At 47.1% G+C, this 21,641-nt stretch overlaps 1 protein-coding gene across 1 annotated transcript in view; it reads left to right on the top strand.

Annotated features, from left to right (window-relative positions):
- Window positions 1–21,641, top strand: part of ZNF423 (zinc finger protein 423) — a 373,454-nt gene that overhangs the window by 49,570 nt on the left and 302,243 nt on the right. Inside the window, exon 2 of the mRNA XM_075325752.1 lies at window positions 1,527–1,580. Coding sequence (XP_075181867.1) covers window positions 1,527–1,580 — 54 coding nt within the window. The remainder of the gene's footprint in view (window positions 1–1,526; window positions 1,581–21,641) is intronic.

The raw sequence follows: 21,641 nt of genomic DNA on the forward strand, positions 1-21,641 counted from the left end.
TTTTTTTTAGACCCTTTCTATATCATATATATATATATATATATGATATAGAAAGGGTCTAAAAAAAAAATATAAAAAAATAACTCCTTTTTAAATATTTGGAATAAAAAAAAATGTTCTCTTTGGTAAAACAAAAACAAAAAAAACACTTTTCTTAGTTTAAAATAATTCTTATTTTTTTCCTTATTTTTATGTAGGAAATAGAACACAAAGATCTATATATAATTCCGCCGATCTGCTTAAAGGCCTGGAAGGGTCAAACTCCGACATGTTGCTGCTATATATATATATGTAACGATTCACTTCAATGGTTGGCATGTAGTACAAGAGTGGCACTGCCAGGGAAATGTATGGCAAGGAGCAATAAAAGCCATAACACTCATCCAAAGCAATTTACATAAGTGAATTTAGAGAATTTTCCAATTGTCCAGACCCCCCCTCCCAAAATACATGTATTTGTTTTTTAAAGTAAATTATATAATTTACCTATGTTATTCAAGTATAATAATTAGGTTTCCGATCCAGTCCTGGAATCCCTACCTTACGATCCAGAACTGAAGAGGGCTGTCTCAGTTATTGAAATTAGTTGCCAGCCCCCTTCACAAGTGATGCTAGTTGAGCATCGGATAGGAAGTAGAACAAATACCTAATGATAAGGTCATCAGGCATAACAGCACTAAATTAGTAATTTACAGGTATATTTTTGGACTGGACATTCCTTTTAAATAGATATTGTCAGCAGATTTTTGCCACCTTATCTGAGAGCAGCCAAAGAGAGCCTGAATCCAACGATGTATCACTTAGATTACTGGCTGCAGCCGTTCTGACACAATCAGAATTTTTAGATTTAGCAATGCAGCAGAGCTGAAAAAGCAAAACCCACCCACACCTTGCACTCAGTAGACATTGTACATTAACAGTGAGGTGCCAATCAGATGAGTGGGCGTGCCGGACTGTCGTGTGCGTGACAATGTAGTTCGAGCAATAATAAGTCCTGCTGCTTAAACAAACACAGCAAATAAACAACAGCTCAGACCTTGACAAGACAGGAATCCCTGAATTCTGTGTTTTAACCCTTGCAGCATACTGTTTTCAACTTACATAGCAAAAATCTGCTGACAGATTCCCTTTAAGTTTAAGAAGACATTCGCATTGTCCTGGAATAGCTTCTATTTTCTTAATTTCAGGGACTTTTATTGTTACTCCATGTAGTATTTTGAGACGCAAGTTTCACCCCAGTTATCCCAAACTGAGTACTCACCATTTTTAATACAGCTTTTTTTATGCATATTTTTCTTTGTATGGATTCACATAGAAAAGTCACGTTTTTAAATTCATATAATTTATACTGGGGCAGACGGTTGGAGGAGGGAATTGCCAGCACAAGTCATTATTTTATTAGCTCAAGATTAATTTCTACCAAACGATTATTACACAAGAATGTCATTGACAAATAATAGTAACCTGCTTTTATGTGTTTGTATTTCATTATACTTAATCAGCTTTGTACTTGCTTAAATTTTCAGTGGAAGATTCAGATGACTTTGGATTAAACTGGGATTCCTCACTGAACCATACAGGTATGTGCCTTATACCATCCGAATATTTTGCATGCAGGTTAAACTTTGTAGGTGGTGTTTTTGGACTTGTATTAAATATATACATTCATGTATATATATGTGTGTGTGTATGTGTATATGTGTGTGTGTATGTATGTATGTATGTATGTGTATATATATATATATATATATATATATATATATATATATATATATATATATTAGTACAGACCAAACGTTTGGACACACCTTCTCATTCAAAGAGTTTTCTTTATTTTCATATCTCTGAACATTGTAGATTCACATTGAAGGCATCAAAACTATGAATTAACACATGTGGAATGAAATACTTAACAAAAAAGTGTGAAACGACTGAAAATATGTCTTCTATTCTAGGTTCTTCAAAGTAGCCACCTTTTGCTTTGAATACTGCTTTGAACACTCTTGACATTCTCTTGATGAGCTTCAAGAGGAAGTCACCGGAAATGGTCTTCACGTCACAGGTGTGCCCTGTCAGGTTTAATAAGTGGGATTTCTTGCCTTATAAATGAGGTTGGGACCATCAGTTGCGTTGTGCAGAAATCTGGTGGATACACAGCTGATAGTCCTACTGAATAGACTGTTAGAATTTGTATTATGGCAAGAAAAAAGCAGCCAAGTAAAAAAAAACGAGTGGCCATCATTACTTTAAGAAATGAAGGTCAGTCAGTCCGAAAAATTGGGAAGACTTTGAAAGTGTCCCCAACTGCAGTGGCAAAAACCATCAAACGCTACAAAGACACTGGCTCACATGAGGACCGCCCCAGAAAAGGAAGACCAAGAGTCACCTCTGCTGCTGAGGATAAGTTTATACGAGTCACCAGCCTCAGAAATCGCAGGTTAACAGCAGCTCAGATTAGAGACCAGGTCAATGCCACACAGAGTTCTAGCAGCAGACACATCTCTAGAACAACTGTTAAGAGGAGACTTTGTGCAGCAGGCCTTCATGGTATAATAGCTGCTAGGAAACCACTGCTAAGGACAGGCAACAAGCAGAAGAGACTTTTTGGGGCTAAAGAACACAAGGAATGGACATTAGACCAGTGGAAATCTGTGCTTTGGTCTGATGAGTCCAAATTTGAGATCTTTGGATCCAACCACCGTGTCTTTGTGCGACGCAGAAAAGGTGAACGGATGGACTCTACATGGCTGGTTCCCACCGTGAAGCATGGAGGAGGAGGTGTGATGGTGTGGGGGTGCTTTGCTGGTGACACTGTTTGGGATTTATTCAAAATTGAAGGCATACTGAATCAGCATGGCTACCACAGCATCCTGCAACGGCATGCTATTCCATCCGTTTTGCTTTTAGTTGGACCATCATTTATTTTTCAACAGGACAATGACCCCAAACACACCTCCAGGCTGTGTAAGGGCTATTTGACTAAGAAAGAGAGTGATGGGGTGCTATACCACATGACCTGGCCTCCTAAGTCACCAGACCTGAACCCAATCGAGATGGTTTGGGGTGAGCTGGACCGCAGAGTGAAGGCAAAAGGGCCAACAAGTGCTAAGAATCTCTGGGAACTCCTTCTGGACTGTTGGAAGACCATTTCCGGTGACTATCTCTTGAAGCTCATCAAGAGAATGGCAAGAGTGTGCAAAGCAGTAATCAAAGCAAAACGTGGCTACTTTGAAGAACCTACAATATAAGACATATTTTCAGTTGTTTTCCACTTTTTTTGTTAAGTATTTCATTCCACATGTTTCATTCATAGTTTTGATGCCTTCAATGTGAATCTACAATTTTCAGACTCATGAAAATAAAGAAAACTCTTTGAATGAGAAGTTGTGTCCAAACTTTTAGTCTGTACTGGTTATACTCTCTAAATATATTATAACTAGCTGTAGTACCCGGTGTTGCCTGTGATAGCAACTAAGTGTCTCTGTCTTTCCCTTTCTGTCTCTCTCTCTGTCTGCCTCTATCTCTCTCTGTCTTAGCCTCTCTCTGTCTCTCTCTGTCTTAGCCTCTCTCTATCTCTCTCTGTCTTAGTCTCTCTCTGTCACTCTCTGTCTTAGCCTCTCTCTGTCTCTCTCTGTCTTAGCCTCTCTCTGTCTCTCTCTGTCTTAGCCTCTCTCTGTCTCTCTCTGTCTTAGCCTCTCTCTGTCTCTCTCTGTCTTAGTCTCTCTCTCTCTGTCTGTCTCTCTCTGTCTCTCTCCCTTTCTTTCTCTCTGTCAATCTGTCAGTCCCTCTCTCTCTCCCTGTCTGCTTCTCTCTCTGCGTGTCTGTCTGGCTCTGTCTGTCTCTGTTTCTCTCTTTCTCTCTATTGCTCTATTGCTTTCTGTCTCTATGTTCAACCGTAAACCGGAAGTTCTGCAGAGAAAGGAACCACCGGGTAACCCGGGCATTCCGTTCCTTGGCGGACCTCATCCAGACCAGCGGAGAGTGATCCGTCACCAAGCGAAACTGCCGTCCCAGCAGGTAATAGCGTAGGGACTCCAAGGCCCACTTGATCGCCAGGCACTCCTTCTCCACTACGCTATAATTCCGCTCGGGAGGGGTGAGCTTCCTACTTAAGAAGGTGACGGGGTGTTCCTCCCCCTGAACCACCTGAGACAGCACTGCCCCCAGGCCGACCTCTGAGGCGTCAGTCTGTACTATGAACTCCTTCCGGAAATCAGGGTGTACCAGAACGGGCTGTCCGCACAGGACCCCCTTCAGGGCCCGGAAGGAGTCCTCGGCCTGCGGAGTCCAGCGCACCATGACGGACTTCTTGCCTTTGAGAAGGTCCGTCAAGGGGGCTGATAGTCCCGCAAAATCCTTTACAAACCTCCTGTAGTACCCCACGATACCCAGGAAGGCCCTAACCTGCTTCGTGGTCAGGGGTCTAGGCCACTTCTGGATCGCCTCAACCTTGTTAATTTGGGGCTTAATCACTCCTTGGCCTATCACGTAGCCCAAGTAGCGGGCTTCCGTGAGTCCCAACGCACATTTCTTGGGATTGGCCGTCAATCCGGCTGTTCGAAGCGCGTCCACCACCGCTTGTACCTGTTCCAAGTGGGTCTGCCAATCGGAGCTCTAAATAATGATGTCATCAAGGTACGCTGATGCATACGCCTGGTGGGGTTCCAGCACTAAGTCCATCAACCTCTGGAACGTGGCCGGAGCGCCATGTAACCCAAAAGGCAAGACAACATAGTGGAAGAGACCCTCTGGCGTAACAAAAGCGGTTTTCTCCTTGGCGGACTCCGTCAGTGGCACCTGCCAGTACCCCTTGGTCAGGTCGAGCGTGGTGAAATATCGCGCCTGTCCCAGCCTATCAATCAGCTCATCCACCCGGGGCATGGGGTAGAGATCGAACTTGGATATTTCGTTCAATCTCCTAAAGTCATTGCAGAACCTTAAGGAGCCATCGGGTTTTGGTATTAGGACAATCGGACTAGCCCATTCACTCCGGGATTTTTCGATGACCCCCAGGCGTAACATTGTCTTTACTTCCTCCGATATGGCTTGTCGTCGAGCCTCCGGTACCCGGTATGACTTCAGGCGTACCTTCAGGTGGGGCTCGGTGACAATATCATGTCGTATCAGACTGGTCCTACCGGGCAGCTTGGAGAAGACATCGGGGTTCTGCTGAACCAGCTGTCTGGCCTCTCGCCTCTGAGTCTTGGTGAGGGCTTCTCCAATCCTTACTTCCGGTTCGTCCTCTCCGGAGGTCGCTGGAGCCGGATGTGAACGACCCGAAGAGGAGGGAGATGGGGAAAAAACAGCCATCAGGCTTTCCCGTTCCTGCCAAGGTTTTAATAGGTTGACATGGTATATTTGTTCAGGTTTCCGCCTACCGGGCTGCAATACTTTATAGTTAACCACCCCGACTCTTTCCTTTATCTCGTAGGGGCCTTGCCACTGAGCCAGGAATTTACTCTCCGCCGTGGGGATTAATACCAACACCCGATCCCCGGGTTTAAAGGTCCGCACGGTGGCTTGTCTATTGTAGCGGCCGCTTTGCGCGGCCTGAGCCTCCTGTAAATGCTCCTTCACAATTGGCATGACCGCACTTATGCGGTTCTGCATACCCAAAATGTGTTCAATCACACTTTTATGGGGGGTGGGCTCTTGCTCCCATGTTTCCTTTGCCAGGTCCAACAATCCCCGGGGATGTCGCCCGTATAACAATTCAAAAGGCGAAAACCCCGTGGATGCCTGTGGCACCTCACGGATGGCAAACATCAAATAGGGAAGCATCATATCCCAGTCTTTCCCGTCTTTTGAAATCACCCTTTTGAGCATGGTTTTCAGGGTTTTATTGAAACGCTCGACTAAACCGTCCGTTTGAGGATGATACACAGACGTACGCAACTGCTTGATCTGGAGTAGCCGGCATAGCTCTTTGGTCACTTTAGACATGAATGGGGTCCCCTGATCCGTAAGGATCTCCTTGGGCAACCCCACCCGGCAGAACACAGCAAACAACTCCCGAGCTATAAGCTTTGCTGCAGTATGTCTGAGAGGTATCGCCTCGGGATACCGGGTGGCATAGTCAACGATCACTAGGATGTGTTGGTGCCCTCGAGCGGACTTTACGAGGGGCCCCACCAGATCCATCCCTATCCGTTCAAAAGGGACTTCTATAATGGGTAATGGTACCAACGGACTGCGAAAGTGGGTCAGGGATGCGGTAAGCTGACACTCCGGGCAGGTTTCGCAGAACCGTTTTACCTCCCCAAAGACCCCGGGCCAATAGAACCTTTGCAATATTCGCTCCTGCGTTTTCTTGACCCCTAGGTGGCCACTCATCAGGTGTTTATGAGCCAAGTCGAGGACCCGCCGGCGATACGGCTGGGGCACCACCAACTGCTCTACCCCCATGCCCCGTATTTCATCTACCCGGTAGAGTAAATCCTGCTTAAGAGCGAAATGGGGGTACCTTACCTGGGCACCGGGCAGCTGTGCCACCCCGTCAACTACTGTCACCCGACTCCGGGCATGTATTAATGTAGGGTCCTGGAGTTGGGCTGTCCCAAACGTATCCGGGGACGCCTCCAACTCCGGGATGGGTTCGACCGTCTCAGCCTCTCCTGCCAATACCTCTAGGGGCGACCTATCGGGTTCACATTCTGTCCCTATCATGGGGACCCCTACGGCAGGCGTCCCGGATTCAGGATTGTAGGGCTCAGGTCCCGTACTGACCAATATTTGAGGGGACTTAGGAGGTCCCTTCCATAAAGTCCAAAAATAGGGCAGATCCCTTCCTAGGATCACGTCATAGGGAAGAGTGTTAATAAGTCCCACCTCATGTTGCACCTGACCGCAAGGTGCTGTGATGGTGATAATCCCCGTGGGATAGTCTCGGCGGTCCCCATGTATGCAAACCACCCCCACGGTACGTCCTGTGGCCTTTACTTTAGCCCTTAGGGTTGATCGCACAAGGGTCACTAAGCTTCCGGAATCCAACAATCCTGTAACCGGACATCCATTCACCTGTATTTGGCACAAGTGGGGCTCCGTCTCTGGGGAGACCAGGTCAGCGGTACACACCACCTGAGCATACATTGAACCCCGCCGGGTAACCCCACAATCCATGGGCTCCGTGGTGAGTGGACACTGGGCTTCCATATGTCCCACCCGCTGGCACCGCCAACATCTAATGGGGACGGAAACCCCCTTGACGGGTTGTCGTTTAGGGTACAGAACCTTCCGGACCTCAGGAACGGCGGGCGCGGCCTCAGACGGGACGGTAGGGGACTCCTGCACCGTTGTCAGCGGTGGGTCCTTGGCCCTAGGCTTGGAGGGGCCGGACCGACGGGCGGTACGCAAAGTCTCAGTGTCCCGTATCAAGTCCTGCGTAGCCACATGCCGCTCTACCAGGGACACTAATTGGTCCAGGGTACTCGGGTCACCCTGTCCTACCCACCGTTGAACGGTGACGGGTAAAGTGCGCACAAAACGATCAACTACTACCCTTTCCACCATTTGTGCCGGGCTCAGAGTGTCAGGCTGCAACCACTTTTTTACAAGATGCAACAAGTCATAGGCCTGGGAGCGTACGGGTTTGGCTTCCTCAAAGAACCACTGATTTACCCGCTGAGCCCGTACATAGGTATTCACCCCCAACCGAGCCAGTATTTCGGCTTTCAGGGTCACATAGTCAATGGCGTCCTCGGTACAGAGGTCCAGGTACGCTTTTTGGGGTTCCCCCGTCAGATAGGGCGACAATACCTCAGCCCACTGGGGGGTCAGCAGCTTTTCCCGCTCGGCCACCCGCTCAAACACCGCCAGGAACGCTTCCACATCATCCCCCGGGGTCATCTTTTGCAACGCTTGTCTCACCGCTTTCCGGACGCTGCCGTCGTCACCCGGTCCCGGGGTTGTTGCTGCCGGTCCGGCACGGATCGACTTGGCCAGGAGAACTATCTGTTCTTGGTGCCTTTTCTCCTGCACTTGCAAAGATTGCTGCTGACGTTCCAACGCCCGGAGCAGGTGTGCATTGGTCTGTTGCTGCTGTGCATTAGCCTCTTGTTGCTGTGCATTAGCCTGTTGTTGCTGTGCATTAGCCTGAGCCAGCTGCTTTAGTATGTCCTCCATGGCGTCACCGGGTTTGGGCTGTAGTATAGCCGCTCGAATCCAGGACATGTGCTACTGGGTCATCAGGGATGGAAGCTACACCTCACCGGGCTGGCATGCCCTCATTCTCCACCATATGTGAGGTAGCGTGGTCGGCTGCGCAGCAGAAGACACGGGATCCAGGCACCAAGGTTCACAGCACACGGTTTAATGTCCAAACAAAAGTCCACAACAATATACATGTGCCTCTCCAGCAGAGAACTCAGGAAGTTGTGATCACTCCCTCACACCCGGCACACCTGCCCTTGTTCCTGTTTCCATTTAACCCTTCCTTCAGCCTGTAGGGAAACAGCATTAACCCTGGAGTGGATTTACTTTCTATCATGGAGTGAGCACAACCGGGGCGAGACATACCGGCCGTCATAGATAACCCCGGTCACAGTCTCACATAGTCTTAGTCTCTCTCTGTCTCTCCCAGTCTCTGTCTGTCTCTCTGTCTGTCTCTCTGTGTCTGTCTGTTTCCCTTTCTGTGTCTCTCTCTCCCTTTCTGCCTCTCTCTCTCCCTGTCTGCCTTTCTCTCTGTTTCTGTCTGCCGCTCTGTCTCTGTTTTTTTCAGTCTCTCTATCTCTCTGCTGCTGACTGTCTCTCTCCCTGCCTGCTTCTGTCTCTCTCTCTCTGTCTGTCTCTCTCTGTCTGTCTCTCTGTCTGTCTCTCTTTCTCTGTCTGCCTCTTTCTCTGTCTGCCTCTCTCCCTGTCTGCCTCTCTCCCTGTCTACCTCTCTCTGCGTGTCTGTCTGTCTGTCTCTGTTTCTCTGTCTCTCTATCGCTCTATTGGTGTCTGTCTCTCTCCCTTCCTGCTTCTCTCTGTCTCTATCCATCTCTCCACCCAAATTAACTGACACATAAGCTTCTTATACTAAGAATGTCCTTTGTTGCCTATAGCAACCAATCATAGCTCCTATTAATGACCTGTAGCAAAATAGAAGCAGAGCTGTGAGTGTGTCTCTTTCTGTGTGTGTGGGTCTCTGTGTGTCTTTCTCTGTTCATAATAGGAGTTTATAATAACAGATTATTTCCCAGCTCCATTGACTTTAATGTAAGCAGGTTTTTTGGTGAATAACTGTAAAGCACAGGGTTAAATTTTCCTCTCAAAACATAGTGTATGATGCCCGTGAGTCAAATGAGGCGGCTGTGCAAAATTTCGTAATTGTAAATGCGACGGTGCGGATTGTTTAGCGGATATACACACATACTCAACTTTACATATTAGATTTATTAATATGCAGGTCCTATTGGTGAGATACGCATAGTCTGTGTAATCATTGCTTATCCCATGGACATGCCATAAATGTATGAGATGGGCCATCCCTTAAAGGGGAAATATCAGTATAATTTTTCAATTTAAACTGAGTACTCCATCCAATGGCTGCTACGCCACTTATTCTGAAACAGTTTTTCTTTTTCTTCTGTGCCCTCCCATTCCAAAGTTATACCCCTCTGAAATAAAGATGCAAATTTTCCCTTTGACCACCCTCTCTGGGTGTGGCCATGTTTTGATTGGCCAGCAGCAGAGGTGCAACAGCAAACGCCCACATGAAAGTTCTTTGGCATATGGAAAGCTGAAGGGGAAAATGTGACTGCCCCCACAAGTGTTGATGTGGTGCGCAATTTTATTTTTTTCATCAGAGGGCACACAGACGTATTGAATATGTAATTTTTTATCTGATCCTCCTTAAAATTTCATCAATATAGGCCTTACTCTGAGTTGTATTAATCTCATTCTCAGACCCTTCATTTTAACTGATGAATGAACAGATCCATTTTACTCAGTGTGTATGTATTGTGATGAGTCTATATAACCACACCCTCACCACTGATTGGCAGCATTCTGCCTATACACAGTAAGCTGCCAATCAGTGTCGGGGGCGGGGTTATACAGCGGTCAAGAATATAAAGGACTACATGGTAGCAGATTTACTAGTCCTTCAATGATAATCTCCTGCCGATGAAGCTGATTTTATCAAAGCAGCCCATGAAGTGATACATCGCCGGAATCAGGGTCTCTCTCTCTTTATAATAATAATAATCTTCTATAGCACCAACATATTCCGCAGCGCTTTACAATTCAGAAGTTCATATACAAACAAGTAACAGTTGCAGAAAATACATTAAATAGAGCAAAAAAGACAACCCTGCTTGTAAGAGCTTACAATCTACAATGAGGTGGGGAGGACAAGGTACAAGTGCTTATTTACAATGACAATCCAGCCGTCTCATGGAAATGGGGGATAGATAAAGGCTGCCTGAACTAGTCGTCAGCCAATCTTTGTGATGCTTTTTGGTGCGGTGGAGTTTGATGGAGAGTTATGGTCTGAGAAGTCGTGTAGGGACTATGTGAATTGACTTCGATTAGGGAGTGTGATAGGCCACCCTAAAAAGATGTGTTTTTAGGGAGCGTCTGAAGCTGAGTAAGTTGTGGGTCCTTCTTGGGGTAGAGCGTCCCAGAGGATTGGGGCAGCTTAGGAGAAGTCTTGAAGCCGGGAGTGGGAGGTTCGTCTTAGGGGCACTTTGCACACTACGACATCGCAGGTGCGATGTCGGTGGGATCAAATTGAAAATGACGTACTTCCGGCATCGTAGGCGACATCGTAGTGTGTAAAGGCTCGATGATACGATTAACGAGCGCAAAAGCGTCGTAATCGTATCATCGGTGCAGCGTCGGCGAAATCCATAATTCCGCTGACGCAACGGTCCGATGTTGTTCCTCGCTCCTGCGGCAGCACACATCGCTGTGTTTGAAGTCGCAGGAGTGAGGAACATCTCCTACCGGCGTCACCGCGGCTTCTGTAGGATATGCGGAAGGAAGGAGGTGGGCGGGATGTTTACATCCCGCTCATCTCCGCCCCTCCGCTCCTATTGGCCGCCTGCCGTGTGACGTCGCAGTGACGCCGCACGACCCGCTCCCTTAATAAGGAGGCGGGTCGCCGGCCAGAGCGACGGTCGCAGGACAGGTGAGTCCATGTGAAGCTGCCGTAGCGATAATGTTCGCTACGGCAGCTATCACAAGGATATCGCAGCTGCGACGGGGGCGGGGACTATCTCGCTCGGCATTGCAGCATCGGCTTGCGATGTCGTAGTGTGCAAAGCCCGCCTTAGTGTTGATGTTAGTCGAAAGTTGCTTGAGAGCGTAGAGAACGGGTAGGGTGATAGAGATGAGGGTGGAGATGTAGAGGGGTGCTACATTGTGGAGAGCTTTGTGGGCGAGAACAAGCAATTGCAATCTCTATAATATGTTATTCTTAGATTAGCTGTCAAATACATGATGATAGGTCCCCTTTAAAGAGTCGATATTGATTTTTTTTAGGATGGCCACATCCAATACGTGTCACTAAAGTTCCTGTCCTTATTCTCTCTTTAGAGGCTCCTTACATATTCAATTTCACAGAGGAGCATTGTATGGCCTATAAGCCTCCTTACGCCGGCATACCACACTTAAGGGTGCTTTACACATTGTGACATCGCTAGCGATTGCTAGCGATGTTGCGAGCGATAGCACCCGCCCCCGTCGTTTGTGCGACATTTGGTGATCGCTGCCGTAGCAAACAATATCGCTACGGCAGCGTAACACGCACATACCTGTTCAGCAACGTCGCTGTGACCGCCGAACAATCCCTCCTTCAAGGGGGAGGTGCGTTCGGCGTCACAGTGGCGTCACTAAGCGGCCGCCCAATAGAAGCAGAGGGGTGGAGATGAGCGGTCGGTACATCCCGCCCACCTCCTTCCTTCCTCATTGCCGGTGGACGTAGGTAAGGAGATGTTCGTCGTTCCTGCGGTGTCACACACAGTGATGTGTGATGCCGCAGGAACGACAAACAACCAGCGGCATGCACCACCACCGATATTATGAAAAGGAGCGACGTGTCAACGATCAACGATTTTCGACGTTTTTGCGATCGTTGATCGTCGCTCCTAGGTGTCACACGCTGCGATGTCGCTAACGGCGCCGGATGTGCGTCACTAACGACGTGACCCCAAGCGATGTCGCAGCGTGTAAAGCACCCTTTACACTCTCCACAAGGGTACACCTTACCACCAAGTCCCCCTTCAAAGTGAGACACTGTCCAATCACTTCTTTTTTTGAGTTTACGAATACATTTCAAGAAGGTAAGAGGGAAAGATGGAATTGTTGTTGCAGCTTTCATTGGCATCACTTATATCCCAAGATCTTGCAAAATCATAAAAGGAGAAAAAAAAAATTACTTTTTTTCTAAAAATACGTGTCTGTAAGCCAACATATCCACTATTAAACATTGTGTTGGATTCATAAGGGTATGGTAGCTATCTAATTTAATTTCTTAGGTCACCTGAAACCTTTTAGGTTCTTCTAATGGGCAAGGAACATTAGGAGATTTATAAATCCAGTTTCCATAATCCAAGGTGATAATACCCATTTTCACAGTGCGAAGGAAGGAAATCAAGACTAGTTCTTTAAAGCGGGATCAAATCCTCACCGAATTTGTGAAATAAGTGACGGCTCTTCTAGTTCAAGAACTTTCCTAGTCCGATATTGGCTTAGTACATTTCTTAAGAGCTTCTGAAGGATCTGATGGGGCAAAAAGTAACTTTACTACATTTCTTTATTTTTTATAATGTAAGGTTTTTATTTTTTTCACAGCATGTATATATGGTATTTGAGTTAAATTGCTTACAAGTCATGGAAAGCAGACCTATTGGAACATAGTATGTACAGTAGGCCTTTAATCTTGCATTAGATGACAAAGTGCAAAAAATTGCCTGTTGCCAATATATTGGGACCTATGAGGTTCTGATGCCAAATGAAAGGGAATCTGTCACCAGATTTTTCTAACCTAATCTGAAACCAGAATAATGTAGAGACAGAGACCCTGATTCCAGCAATGTATCACTTACTAGGTGTTAAAATTACATCATGCAGTCGTCTGTATAACTACATCCCTGCCACTGATTGACAGCTTTCTGCCTATACACAGTGTACTCAGCTACGAATCTGTATTGGGTGGGGTTATTCAGAGAACTGATGGATCTGCCCCAGATAAAACAGTGATTTTATCACAGCTGCAGCAAGCAACGTATTAAGTGATACATTGCTAGAACCAGGGTCTCTTCCCCTACATTATGCTGCTTTTAAATGGATGGTGTGGGGCAGGGCTGGGAAAAGTGCGGCTCGTGGGCCTGTGGACCGAGACAGTCGAAGGGTTAAAGGGAACCTGTCAGCAGAAATGTCCCCTAAAACCTAACAGATTCCCCCTCTGCAGCTCCTGGGCTGCATTCTATAAAGGTCCCTGTTATGATTGTGCCCACTTTCTGACCGAAAAAAAGTGTTTATAAAGTTGTACCTTTTTGGCTTCTGATTCTGTAAATCCGTCACGGGGGCGGGCTGCCTGATGGCCGTTATTCTGCCCCCTGGTCCTGTATGCCGCCCACATCGCTGATTTCAATACTTCTGGACGCCGCCCACTGCTCCAGCCATCCCCGCGCATGCCCAGTGCCCATCTCTCGGGGATGAGCACTGTGCCCAGCATCACCGCTGGTGACGTGCACGCAGGGTTAAGATTATGGGCGGTGCTGTGATGTTTATTCCTAAGCAACAGCCCATAATCGCGGGACCGCGCTTTCCCCCTCGGCCTGCTTCTTTCTGCGCAAGCGCGCTGCTGCTGACCTCACTTCGCCTCCTTCCCATCTTGCCCCGAGGCAGGAAATAGATGGGAAGAGCGCGGAGCAGTGACTACACCGAAAGCGCGGTCCCGCGATTATGGGCGGTTGCTTAGGAATAAACATCACAGCACCGCCCATAATCTTAACCCTGCGTGCACGTGACGCTGGGCACAGTGCTCATCCCCGAGAGATGGGCACTGGGCATGCGCGGGGATGGCTGGAGCAGTGGGCGGCGTCCAGAAGTATTGAAATCAGCGATGGGGGCGGCATACAGGACCAGGGGGCAGAATAACGGCCATCAGGCAACCCGCCCCCGTGACGGATTTACAGAATCAGAAGCCAAAAAGGTACAACTTTATAAACACTTTTTTTCGGTCAGAAAGTGGGCACAATCATAACAGGGACCTTTATAGAATGCAGCCCAGGAGCTGCAGAGGGGGAATCTGTTAGGTTTTAGGGGACATTTCTGCTGACAGGTTCCCTTTAAAACAGTGGACTGGAGGTTACACCTTGCCCTCCCCCGCTGCCCAATGTCCATAGGATGTAAACAGCAGTAAACACATTGGAGGAGGGGCCACTGGCTCGTCTTGTATATAAAGAGCTATGTGGGGGCTCAGACAGAAATGTATATAGGAGGCTATATGTGGGCTCATATGGTGTATAAGAGGCAATGTGTGGGTTCATACTGTATATAGGCGGCTATGTGTGGGCTCATACTGTGTATAGGAGGCTGTGTGGGCTCATACAGTGTATAGTAGGCTATGGGTCGGCTCATACTGTATATAGGAGGCTATGGGTTGGCTCATACTGTATATAGGAGGCTATGGGTTGGTTCATACTGAATATAGGAGGCCATGTGTGGGCTCATACTGTATATAGAAGGCTGTGTGGGCTCATACTGCATATAGGAGGCTGTGTGGGCTCATACTGCATATAGGAGGCTATGTGTGGGCTCATACTGCATATAGGAGGCTATGTGTGGGCTCATACTGCATATAGGAGGCTATGTGTGGGCTCATACTGCATATAGGAGGCTATGGGTGGGCTCATACTGCGTATAGGAGGCTATGGGGTGGGCTCATACTGTGTGTATAGGAGGCCATGTGTGGGCTCATACTGTGTATAGGAGGCCATGTGTGGGCTCATACTGTGTATAGGAGGCCATGTGTGGGCTCATACTGTGTATAGGAGGCCATGTGTGGGCTCATACTGTGTATAGGAGGCCATGTGTGGGCTCATACTGTGTATAGGAGACCATGTGTGGGCTCATACTGTGTATAGGAGGCCATGTGTGGGCTCATACTGTGTATAGGAGACCATGTGTGGGCTCATACTGTGTATAGGAGGCCATGTGTGGGCTCATACTGTGTATAGGAGGCCATGTGTGGGCTCATACTGTGTATAGGAGGCCATGTGTGGGCTCATACTGTGTATAGGAGGCCATGTGTGGGCTCACACTGTATATAGGAGGCTATGTGTGGGCTCATACTGCATATAGGAGGCTGTGTGGGCTCATACTGCATATAGGAGGCTATGTGTGGGCTCATACTGCATATAGGAGGCTATGTGTGGGCTCATACTGCATATAGGAGGCTGTGTGGGCTCATACTGCATATAGGAGGCTATGGGTGGGCTCATACTGCGTATAGGAGGCTATGGGTGGGCTCATACTGTGTGTATAGGAGGCCATGTGTGGGCTCATACTGTGTATAGGAGGCCATGTGTGGGCTCATACTGTGTATAGGAGGCCATGTGTGGGCTCATACTGTGTATAGGAGGCCATGTGTGGGCTCATACTGTGTATAGGAGACCATGTGTGGGCTCATACTGTGTATAGGAGGCCATGTGTGGGCTCATACTGTGTATAGGAGGCCATGTGTGGGCTCATACTGTGTATAGGAGGCCATGTGTGGGCTCACACTGTATATAGGAGGCTATGTGTGGGCTCATACTGTATATAGGAGCTATAGGTGCTGTATGTGTTATTTCTAGAGTTCTATGAAGATAAAAACAATAGGATTTATTACTTTATATTATGGCAAATTTCGTCACCATCAGTTAGTAATACAGGCTCGGGGTACATGCCCGCGATCCAGAGTTCTGGAGGCAGCGTACTTTCCCTTGTGGAGACGCTGTGTCCTGGGTGGGAGAACGTGCTGTCAGTTCCCACTGATCATGGGCACGGGCCTAACAGTTATCATTTGCTTAGTTGTGATAGTAGCCCACTACTGTTGGGATTCCTTTTTCTTTTGTTTCTCGACCATTTTGCCACAGCACTCCTTGCTTTCCAGGGCCTGTGTGATAGGCGGTCCCCTCTGTGCCGGAGCTAACTGAGCGTGTAAACTGTGCGTTTACTCTCTCTTGCGTGACTCTCGGTTTCATATGACTAGGATGAGCCGTTCCCTTTTTATAGCTGGGACCTGGAATTTTTTTATATGTATTTGTGTATTTAGAGTAATACATACTGTCAATCCCATATTTAATCCTATTTTTTGCCCATACATGCCCGGATGCTCCATATACCTGGTGACTTCCTTCTTGGACCATGTATGTGGAATAAAGATAATACAGTTCTGTACGGAGGAGAAATACTATAGGTGTCTCATACATGCACCACATGTAAGGAAAGCTCCTAATATGTATAATTATGGTCTCCTATAATCTGATATAAAACGCGTGACATCCCCCACCCTCCATGCTGGGCCCCGTCCTTCCCTAAGGGGAATGAAATTTTATCTGAGAAATTCTTATTTCCGGCAGTCGACAGAAATAATGTTCGAGGATGCAGATCATTCTCTCATGGAAAACGAGCTTACCTGCCTTGAAACTAATTATGCCTGGGAAGCCTTTTTAATTAGATAATGGCAATAATGAAACAGCGATTAGATTTCCCTGCAAAGTGTTGGAAAAATTTTAGTTTTAGCCAGTGTCCCGGCAAATGGGAAAACCTTGGAGCGTTTTAATAACAAATCTTCTCTACTGTTAATGTAAGACGTGAAGTTAGGGCTTCCGATTATTCGTAGTGTGCAAGAATACTGCGGTATGGGCCTCACTTTAGTGCTACAGTGCTGGGCATCACTTGTCATAGTCACCGTGTTGGTAGCATGAGAAGACGGCAGTATCACAGAAAGCGTGAGGCTACCCATGACTGACTGTGAGGCCACCGCAATACTTCCCCGACTTCTAGCCTGATGTCTTATTTCAGTTCTTAGCTTTGATTTGTTCAGAATTCTGTATATTTAGTCCATTACCAAATCCTGTTGGATATATAACAAATTGTTTATAAGATTGTTTAAAGATTCTATTACTTGGGCCAATGTAACTGTATGGGAGGACTGATCGTGACCTGTTTACACGCAGAAGAACTGTCGACAATGATTGTTTTTTAAGGCCACAAAGATGCAATCGGTCCTAAATCAGTCATATTTTCATGTGCCAGTGATCAGAAATGAGTGCGCTAATTGTCGATCAGCATATTTAAGGCTAAGTTCACACTTCCGTTGTTTTGTATCAGTCACAATCCGTAGCCTTGAGGAATTACGGTATCCTGCAAAATATTTTGCAGGAATCCTGTTTTTCCCCATAGGCTTCTATTAGTGACGGATTGTGACTGATGATGCTGCGTTGCATCCACTGCGTCGCGGTCAGTCGTTTTTTAACTGACCGCCGGGCAAGAGCAACGCAGCCTGTAACGTTTTTTGAGCAGCGCGATCCGTAGGATTTTACTGCACATGCGCTCTCTGGCTCCCCGCCCCCGTAACCAGGATAAACATCGGGTAACCAAGCAATGCGCTTTGGTTAGTTACCCGATATTTTCAGTGGTTACGGGGGCGGGGAGCCCGCTCTAAGCTGGTATCCAAGATAAATATCGGGTGACCAAGCAAATACCCGATATTTAACCTGGATACAGTGTGCAAGGAGGCCGACACTTCACCACTCGGCTCCGCCCCGTCACGCACTCCGCATGTGTACACACACACTCACACACACACACACACACACACACTCACACTCACACTCACACACTTGTCCCCAGCCCTGCAGTCCCCGCGGCACTGACGTCCTCAGCTCCACGGCCCCACTCGGCTCCGCCCCCTCCCGCTCCGCCCCCTCCCGTACTCTGCATGTACACACGCATGTAGACACACACGCACACACACACAAACACACACATACACACACTCACTCACCTGTCCCCAGCCATGCAGACCGCGGCACTGACGTCCTCAGCTCCGCCCCCTGAACTCCGCCCCCCGAACTCAGCCCCCCGCACACAACGGAGTCCGACAAAGAAATTCTTTTCTTTGTCACCGTTGTCATCCGTTGTACAACACATCAGTCACATGCGTCAAGCAACGTATGTGACTGATGCAAAACAACGGAAGTGTGAACTTAGCCTTAAAAGTTTGGCCACCAGTCTATTTAGTGTGATCTGCAACCCCCACCAAAAAAAGCTTCTATTTGCCTACCAGTCCCCACCATTTATCAATACTGCTACTCATGTCCACTTAATGTCCATGTAATGTCTATACTCTTTTGTGCTACTCCCGGCCCAGGAGCTGTGGTATGATCAGACCATGACCCATGTACGGTCAGACACAACCATTACACAGTACATAACAGGGACACATATATAAGATTATCTCAGCACAGGAACATTTTTATTTTACTCATTCAATTGTGGAACTTATTATTATTCCAAGATGTATATATTAAAATGAACCTGTCTAAATGTAAAGGGGTTGACATTTGATGATTTTTCCAAAATTCTTTGTGCATAATAAAAATATAGCATGGCATATGTGGAGTGCCATATATTCCAACTCCCATGCATGCCAGCGGGGGATTTTTGTGAGATCTGATTAGGTTATTTCAGAATCTGAGCTTTTCTTTTTTATAGTAGTGTCTGCAATGGACAATTAAAGCTGATGGAGTCCTGTGCTATGTAAGCGGTGGTGTAATAAGTGCCTGTCTGCTGCCCCCCAATGCATTAGGTGTTCGTCATTACGTTAGGTGTGAGCCGTGCATGAAAAAGTCTCCATCCAGCCGCTTTAGGCAGCGATGTCCTTGCTTGCTTTGGGTGGTCAAGGATCTAGAGAATGCAATGACTGTTGTGACTCTTGGCGTTGCTAATGACATTTTAGGCGTTGAGTGTTAAAATGTGAATGTGGGTTTATATGGTGTACGTGTGAATGTGCCGGCATATAGCCTCTGAGCTCATTCATCATGCACCGTCACCTCCATCCTGATAAAACAGAAGCAGAATCAAGGCCGGCCATGGAACAGGAGCCACAGGAGTGTCCAGTAGGTGCCTGCGAAATGTGGAGGGGAAGGGGGGGATGCTGGCCGCCTGTGTGGAAACTGAACTGCTGGGAGCCAAAGGCAACATTGAGAAGACTGTGAGCAGGCTCTGCTGAGCACAAGCAGCCAGATGCAATTGCGGGCAGGGGATGTGTGTGCCAGCCAGAGATGGCTTTCATCTCCTGTGTTTTTGCCACGCTACCATCCGAAATATATATATATATATATATATATATATATATATATATATATTTTTTTTTTAACAAATCATTTATAGTAGCTGTCTTTTATTTGTTGCACATTGGTAACATAGAAATGATTGTAACTCTTTGCAAAGACCCTTCATTATCACAAATAAGGTTCAAGCCCCTCCAAAAAAATACACCAAAAGACACAGACTTCAACATATGTGCCATAGGTACGGGAAAGTGCCAAGCGAGCGGTGAAAGGCAAGGGGACCCCTGCGTATAGGAAAGGGGGAGATGGTGACCCCCTTCCCAAACCTACTGCAGGTGCCTTGAGTCTCTCACCACCCTAGATAGGTTTCGCACCTATGAATCCCTAGTGCTGGACCCTAAATAGGAAACCGATGGGATGAACTTTTCGCCAACCCCACTATACGCTAAAGGAGGACACCCAGGGGAAAAATGGATGAACTACTTATCCACAGATGACTTAGGCAGAAGTTCAGCAAGCATACCACAGAAGAGTGCAAGCCACCTGCTTGCAACCAGAGCTTGAATGAGCTAAATAATATCACTAGCACCAGTCCAGGGAAGATAGGAGTATTGAAGCACCAAGGGAATACTGATAATCATCAGCTGGACAGAAGTTTAGCTCCCCTGGGTCGAAAGAGCAATAGATGAAAATCCAGCAGGAAAGCTACATAGTACAATAAATACTGACAGCAGGAATATTAGAATGTCAGGGAGCATTTTGCACAGCCAAACGCTGTGACCTTCTACTGCCAGAAACCACATAACTGTCTGTCACCTGTGACACCCCCGTGATATTATCCATATAGAAAAGCTTTCATATGTCTTTCGCCTATGGTACACAAGATCATGAATTTGTCAAATGACTTTAATGAGGGAGTGTACAGTCAAAGTACTGCCGAGTGCAAATGGGCCTTTAGGTAGTACTATTGGCTTACAGAATTGGGGTCCTAGGACTGGTTGCAAAAGTGTGAAGTTTGCATGTTGTCCTTGTTTTTGCATTGGTTTTCTCTCTCTGCATGGTTAAACATAGAAGTCAGAAGCTACTTAAACATTTATATAGGGTTTTGTATATGCTTTGCTCACATTGTGTTTTAGCCCTCTGTTTAAAGGGAACCTGTCACCGGATGTTTATAATACTCCCCTAATGGTCGGTGCGGTGCAGACTGGTCGGAGGGGCGTCTCCGTTCTCCAGGTCTGCGCCTGCTCTTTCGGCCATCTTTGTCCTCCTTCTGAATCTAATGAGGATGACGCGCTCTACGTCATCTACACGAGCCGGCATTGAGGTCCTGCGAAGGCGCACTTTGATCTGCCCTGAGTAGAGCAGATCAAAAGACAAAGATGGCCGAAAGAGGAGGTGCGGACCCAGAGCCTGGAGACGCCTATCCGACCTGTCTGTTCCGCACCGACCGTTAGACATCCGGTGACAGGTTCCCTTTAATGTTCACTTTGGGAAAAGCACTTGACATATGCTAAGATTTCAGTGGCATCCGTCACCCATTCCCAATGGCATCAAACGAGACGTTATGAGTACAGTTGACCAAAAAGATTTGGACCAAAAAGAGGACCCTGTTCATGGTCGCCATACCAGAGCCCTTCAAACTGTCACAATGTGGCTGCAAGATAGCAAGGGACAGCAGGCTCCTATACTGTCCCTCATGCGAGAGGACCTTTGGTTATCCCTAATCTCAGAGTTACCCCTAATGGTGGAGAGGCCTGAGTCTTGTGCCTTACTATTCTCCTGACCAGAGCTAAATTGTCCCTCCCCCTAGGGAAGAAAGGGGCAGCAATGCGATGGAAATACAGATGTAGACAGGGAAATAAACAGAAACTCAGTCATACTACAAACTCACTGGATCAAACAGTAAGAAACTTAGGAGGAAAGCAAGAGAAGTAAGGAAGCAACAAAAGGACAAGTATTAACACCACAACCACTCACACTTTTTAATGCACAACAACGACCAGTAAGTCTGGATCAAACAACCTCTCCAGACCATTATAGGAAAGCTATAGCTGGCATTAAAGGAAGTGTCCAGCCAGCTTATATAGGAGGGGAGTTAATGTGACTGGCTTTCCCATATCATGTGACTACAGGAGATTAACAAGCAGACCAGCAGAGATTAACTCTTGCTAGCCTGCCTATGAAATACAAGTCTGTGGGTCGACACCCAATTCTCCCTGTGCTGATAAGACATCAGAAGTTACAAGGCAGAGTATAAGAATCTGTAGTTTTCACAAATCCGGATGCCGCCATCATAGTCGGCAATGCCTGCAAAAACCTCCTTGTGACACAAACCTCCTACCTGCTGGCATCCCCGGCGCTGCTTCTGTA

This window comes from Anomaloglossus baeobatrachus, chromosome 10 (assembly GCF_048569485.1).
Source record: "Anomaloglossus baeobatrachus isolate aAnoBae1 chromosome 10, aAnoBae1.hap1, whole genome shotgun sequence".
Taxonomy (NCBI): Eukaryota; Metazoa; Chordata; class Amphibia; order Anura; family Aromobatidae; genus Anomaloglossus; species Anomaloglossus baeobatrachus.